The sequence below is a fragment of the Perca flavescens genome, chromosome 15 (assembly GCF_004354835.1).
Source record: "Perca flavescens isolate YP-PL-M2 chromosome 15, PFLA_1.0, whole genome shotgun sequence".
NCBI classification, from domain to species: domain Eukaryota; kingdom Metazoa; phylum Chordata; class Actinopteri; order Perciformes; family Percidae; genus Perca; species Perca flavescens.
This window is the reverse complement of record NC_041345.1, coordinates 18,062,058-18,068,919: the sequence shown is the minus strand read 5'-3', so window position 1 is coordinate 18,068,919 and position 6,862 is coordinate 18,062,058. Positions and strand designations below refer to the sequence as shown.

Below are 6,862 nucleotides of genomic sequence, written 5' to 3'. Positions count from 1 at the left end.
GGATATTACAGCTGAGCACTTGCTCCATCACCAGTTATTTTTTGGCAACTATACAGCCTATGATACATTTTGTATTTTTACTGTCGGATTAAGCAAGGGCAAACTGTAGGGTGATCAGACAAATGGTGCAACCCAGTCTGAGGTACAATGTTTGAAAATGCAGTATTTGAATAGTCCTGAGGCAGTTATCCTTGTTGAAGCCAATTCTGACACAAGAAGCTTGCTCAAATCTGAATGGAAAAAAAAAAAATATCTTACCACAGATGTCTTTAAAAAAACACTACACAAAGGATTAGTACCCTCTGCTGGTTTATATGGTCAACTACAACCACATGCTTTGAGAAAATGAATGTGCAGATAAAAAGTCACCAAACTGCATTAGCAGTACTGAACACACAGAAAGTTGCATTACTGGAGCAAAGCATGTTCTTTTTTATTAAGTGTACAAAACAAGTGCAAAAATAGTGATTCATAAGAGCTACACAAAGTAGGAATTGTCCTTCAAAAATTACAGTCACAATAGTCGCAATACATGAAGTGCTGTTCAAGAGAATAAAAGGGATCAAGGGTGCAGTCTTGCACAGTAGAAAAGATTGCAAAACATGAACTTGGATTCACAGCATTAGATAAGTACTAAGTGCAAGCTGCTGAAACAAAATGCCAAATTCATCAGCATTCTCCCTTTCAAACTACGCACAGTGCAAAGATTTTACAAGGAAGGACCTCTATAAATGACAATGATTCTAATACACTTAATCAAATAGATAACTTTGGCCCATATGCTATTGTAACAATTACTTCCTAGGCATCGCACACTGAAATGACAGCTAATCTTTTTCACTTACGACTAAGACAAAAGAAAAACACCAGACACATTTTGTTCTAAGGCGACAGAGGTACTTTAAGCAGGGTAGAAATGTGTTACTATGCTGATATCATTAACCTGGGATGCATGCAATGATAAGTACCTATTTTTTTCACATCTGAATACTGAGAGACACGGACATGTATAGAGGAGGAAATCTAAGTTTTAGATTACTGTTGGGCTGTGGGAGGAGGATATACTACCATAGTCTAAAGCTGCAGCTAACACCTCAGCAAATAGCCAGGTTCTGCAACTCTGGCACCGATATGTGAAACAAGATAGAACATCGTTGACAACAAGCCTAACTGGATTGAAGGCATCTTGGGTTGTGGTGCAAATCAACAGTAAAAAAGGCACACAGCTTGTGGATTTAGGGTGGCTATAAGTGAAACCCTAAACACTGCACAAACACACAAACCTTGCACAGAGTAAGCCTAAGTTTTAATTCACCAGTCATCCCGGCCATACAACCCCACGTTTGCCATTTACAATATGGTGCACTTTGGCTTCTTTTTCTTCTCTGGTTCTTTTTTGGCCGGATCGAGCTCCTTGCGCCCATAGAAGCTGGAGAAGCAGGCTGAGGAGCAGATAGGCTCTCTGAGACTGAGCAGCCACCTTCCTTCTCCGTAATAGGTCAGCGAGCCGAGCTCCATCTCCTCGATGAGCTCCCCCTGATGGCCTTCCTGCTGCAGTGCCAGGATTTCGAGCAGATCCAGACCTGTTTGAACTGGCTCAACACCCTCGGCACATCCTAGAGTAACATGGGCGCGGCTTCCCAAAGGCAGGGAGGCAGACCCTGCCTCCTTTTCGGCATCAGCTGGCCACAGCAAAAGCTGCTCCTCTGTGAGGGACACTCTGGCACCAACAGTGCGAGGAGTCACAAAGAGAGCACTCAGCGACAGCTCGAATGCAGAACCATAGAAATCTTTAACAGCCTGGAAAGCGGAAATGATAAGGAAATATCACAAGATTAACTTTAATATTGTCAAACATTACTATGCTAGGATGTTGCTCTTTGAAATGTTCACTCAATAATACATGAAATAAAAAGAAAAGTAATAAATTAACATGCCTACAAAACATGTAGCCATCAGATCTATATTTATTTGATTACTTACCGCAATTTATTTTTTTAAAAACAAGCACACAATTTAATGACCGGTTTCTTACTGGTTTCTCTGCATAATCTTTGGCACCCTCTGCTTTTCCATAGTCACAGAATTTTGTTGTGCAATGGAGGGTTCCTTTGGCTTCAAAGTACTGCTCCAAATCCACCTCCTTCTCAGCTTTCCCAGTGACTGTAAATACAAGGCAAGATCAGTTACATCTTAGAAATGCCAAAGCTTTCTGTTTAAAAGACTTAATAGTTGTAATACCTTTGCCATAAATGACCATAAAACTTTAAATACACTCACAGTCAATCAAGTGTTTCTTGAAGGCCTCCAAGGTGTCCAGCGTTTTAAGGAAGTCCATTGCTGTGCACCTAACCTTGTCCTGGATGGAGGAAAGAAGAAACCAGCCAAAGTAAAGAGGAAGGGACATTTCCTCAAGTTGACCTCTCATGGCTTCCAGTTGGGCTTCCTCCAGTCCACGCTTGGTCCTCTTGGTCAGCTGCGCTGCATCTCTGCTCCATTCAGTACGTGGCTCCAAAAAGACCGCAACAAGGTTGTGTTGCTCGGCAATCTCCCCCAGGCGGGCCAGTCGATCCTGGGTGTGGTTGCTGTCATCCACCACCACCAGCACAGAGGAAGCGGTTCCTGCACTGCAGCAGGCCACCACAGCCTCATCCAGAGCCTTGTATCCCTCCACCGATGATTCTGGATTCTCTGGCTTTACCCCATGTTCATCAGCACAGACGACAGAGCAGTGGTCTTTGTAGGCATCAGCTATGGCACGTGCCAAGAAGCTTTTACCACTTCCTGGAAGGCCCCGGAGGACGACAAGGGTACGAGAGGTTCGCAGGGCGCCTATGGTCTGCTCTTGTTCCAGGAGAGCAAAGGACAGGGAGCCAGATGCAGGGACTGTTTCCTCTTCCTTTGGAAGCTCCGCATCATTCTTCTCAGATTTGACACTTGCTGCTGCTGCTGCTTCAGCTCCCTTCAGAGTATCAGAGTCAACTGATTTTTCTGGTTCAACTTCCTTCTCGTCGTCTGCAGGTTTCACACTTTCAATTTCAGCTGATGCCTCCTCCTTTGTAGTCACAGCTTCTGTTGGCTTTTCTGAGGAAACGTCTGCCACCAACACAGTCGCTTTTACTGCATCTGCTGGTTTTTCTTCTTCCACATCCCGAATAGGCTCAGCTGCAACATCTTTTTCTGCCACATTTTTGGCAACTTCTTCTGTATCCATTGCAGTCTGCAATTCGGTCTCCCTTTTCACTTGTTGTGACACTTTTTCCTCTTGGCTGGGTGGTTGTGTATCTACTGCCTGCTGCAGCGCAGTTGGTTTAAGTATTGTTTGCCCTTCTAGTTCAGCTTGTGGAACTGATTCTGCCAACTTCTCTGGCTTTGGTTTAGGGGCACTCTCGGACAGAGGTGTTTGCACAGGCAAAGGTTCTGGGTCATTCTTTGGCGCAGGCTGCTGTTTAGGCTGGGCGTTTTCTGGTTCTGTGTCTAAAGCTGCAACTGGGTCAGAGATCTTTTTAGATGACTCATCTGGTTCTGGTGGTGCCACCGCAGGCACTGCCTCCATTTCAGATATTTCTTTGGGCAAGCTGTCCTCAATCTTCATTTCTGGTTTTTCCTCAGACAGTGTAACATTTTCTGTCACAATCAACTCTTCTGTTTCTTTCATGTTCATGACTTTTGTATCATGGCCATTCAGTGCCAGCTGCTCCTTCTCTTCATCAGCAGCTGGTGGCTTCTCAGGCTCTGTGAATTCCTCTGGTGTCTCCAATTTTGACACAAACTCTTGTTCCATATCAGTCTCCTCTTGCTGTGGAGTTTCTGACACATCTAAAACCTCGCCACTCTTTTCAGCGTCCATGTCCGGCTAAAAGTCTGACTTTACACACCACCATGTACCTTAAATACATAAGTAAAAGAAAGAGAGAAAGTGTCTATTTAGACCAACGATGACTGAAATGGTTTAAATACAAACAAACTTAAGCAACTTTTGCCCATGTGTCTAAGTTAAACGTGAATGAAAGGTTACTTTTGATAAAATAGGTTCTTTAACTAGCACTATTTATAATAGTCTGATGTACAGGATTATTTGTATGTAATAAATGTGTGAATATGCTCATAAATACTGTCACTTCTGCATGCCACATGGCCTTCTAGAGGCCAAAATCAAATAGTTTTATAAAGACTGCTGTAATTACTTCTCAAACAGGAAGTTACTCAATAACCATGATTTTAGAAAGAATAGAGTTGTAGGGGTGGATCTTTCTTTTTTTATATTACAAATTTTGGAAGTGCAGGACATGAATACCATGAATACCAATGTGGCTCCAATGACTCTGCAACAACCTTAGCCTATAATGTCCATTTGTGTTCAGTAGTGGTGTTGTACTCTTGTGCAAACAGTAGGGGTTGTGACAACATTTTGGCACTACAGCTCATCCTAATTTTAAATTTCCATTTGTTAAGAACACAAAGACAGTATGCCAGTGATACAGAAACACAAGCATGTATGAAAGCAAAATGCTGTATTTAAAACCTTGTTTTGCTAAATTAACTTCGCCCATCCTTGCCAATAGACTGTATACTGTATAGACAAAGGGTAGTTAAGAAAACGTGGCATCGCGGAAAAGTGATGACTCCATAGTATTACATTCTCCACCGTGTGGCAGGTTAAATTTAAATAGCAGTATAAAATGTGTTGTTAAAGGCTGGATTAAACAGATGTGTGAAACCACATCGTGTCATGAGACAGAAGGGGAAGCTCTCACAACACAACCCAATGTAGCAACAAAGACAAACAAACTGTATTTTTCCAGCTGGGGAGCACATAACCGAAACAGATGCAAATTGGGAATATACACTTTCAGATGTATTCAGCTTTATCTTATTCGATAAAAAAAAGCAAGGTACAGTAAATGGCGCAGTAAGTGAGAGGATGATTATTTTTGTGTTTATGGCAAGTCTGGATTAAATACATTACACGAATAAGGATAATATGAATAAGTGTCAAAGGCTGCGTCCAATTGTGCTAGAACGTTGTTTAAAAACAGAGAAAACCGACATTACATTTAATTAACTAGCACAATGTGGCCAGGCGGGGAGTGGCGTGCACCTAACGCTAGCACGCCAGACAAAAACAATTTAGCCTGGCAGCCAGTAAATTTGGCTATAAAGTAACCAACTACAGCGCCACGTCTAAACAAGTTTGATGTTTTTCTGGCGATTATAAATCACTGTATGTTATGGAGCAACTTATTTTAGGCTGAAATATATGAAAAAAAGTATATAGACGAGATGCAGCATCCTGTATGAAGGGCTTTTGTTTGCTAAAAATGCTTACCAGTTACGTTGCAGTGGAGCTGTCGGTAGTGCCGCTGACCACGCGTTTCTTTCTGGATAATGACAAGGCAAAGCTTGGCATAGACATGCACCCGCTTCACTCTTCAAGAAGGAAAACGGAAATTCTCGGGAACGCGCAACTGGGCGGGCCCACGGACACGCCCCTGAAGACCGGAAGGACGATACTGGAGAAGATTTTTTTATACACCCGTTTTTTTTTGTTACCTATTTGTATTTAGCATTTTAAACCGTTATTTCTATTTTTTTTTAAAAGAGCATAAAACAAGCAATAAAACATAAAAATAAAGCTACAAAGTTCAGAAAAAATAAAGATGGGTTTTACTGTAGGCTACAGTATATTTAGGGTTACTCTCCCCATTTTCAAAGAAAACAATGTTTTTGCCTCGCTACCTCCTTTTGTAATGTTTTTCCATTTACCACTATTTACCATTTTTCAGTTCATAGTGCATGTCTATTTATTAATGCTTAAAGGTGCTCCAAGTGATGTGACGCGTATTTTAGGCTACAACATTTTTTGTCACATACAGCAAACATCTCCTCACTATCCGCTAGCTGCCTGTCCCCTGAACACACTGTAAAAAAACGCGGTCTCTGTAGACAGCCCAGGCTCCATAAACGGCAACAAAAATAAACTGCGCCAACCTGCACAACGAACCATAACAAACAGTGTTCCAGCCAATAACCGACAAGAAGGAGCTGGTTGAGTCATGAACACGCATTGTGGAAGTAGCCTATGTGCTAACGCTGCTGCAGTGATCAGTTATTGGCTGGAACACACTGTTGTGGCTCAACACTGTTGAACACACTGTTTGTTATGGTTCGTGGGGCAGGTCGGCGCAGTTTGTTTTTGTTGCCGTTTGTGGAGCCTGAGCTGTCTTCAGAGACCGTGTTTTTTTACAGTGTGTTCAGGGGACAGGAAGCTAGCGGATAGTGAGAAGATGTTTGCTGTATGTGACGAAAAATGTTGTAGCCTAAAAAACGAGTCACATCACTTAGAGCACCTTTAATACTGTTAGTATTTATACACCTTGAGCTTGTGTAAACAACAGTCACTTTATATGCAGAGCTGTAACGAAGTAGAACTACTTCACTAGCCTACTGTACTTAGGTACTAAAAAGCTGTATTTGCACTCTACTGGAGTATTATTTTTTTTCCTACTTCCACTTTTACTTGAGTACATATTTTTGATGAGTTTAATACTTTTACTCCGATACATTTTTTATGTGCTGCATAGTTACTAGTTACTGTTGTGAATTCCTCACGCTGTGGACTGTGTAGGTTACGTGCGTAGTTAGGGCTACGTTAGTTATGTACGATAATTAGAGAAATCCCAGAGATTGCGTCGTGTTTCTTTTCATTATAGTTGTCCATTCAGAAGTCAGAGACAATGTAAGTTTGTACTCTTTCTATTTAGCTGTTGTTGCAGCAGATGAAGTTATTCCTGAGTTGTTTCAGTCTGCAGTGAGTCCTGAATGTTAACTGTTTGACCCTGTGATGTGAGGCTGCTAGTTT

General features: G+C 41.9%; 1 protein-coding gene across 1 annotated transcript; it reads right to left on the bottom strand.

Annotated features, from left to right (window-relative positions):
• Window positions 1-408: 408 nt before the first annotated feature.
• cnp (2'',3''-cyclic nucleotide 3'' phosphodiesterase) lies at window positions 409-5,471 on the bottom strand. The gene is made up of 4 exons (XM_028600329.1): window positions 5,330-5,471; window positions 2,281-3,888; window positions 2,036-2,163; window positions 409-1,800 (listed from the first exon to the last, which is right to left on the bottom strand). The coding sequence occupies exons 2-4, from the start codon at window positions 3,848-3,850 to the stop codon at window positions 1,351-1,353; spliced, it is 2,148 nt and encodes a 715-aa protein (XP_028456130.1). The 5' UTR covers window positions 3,851-3,888; window positions 5,330-5,471; the 3' UTR covers window positions 409-1,350.
• Between the last annotated feature and the right edge of the window lie 1,391 nt (window positions 5,472-6,862).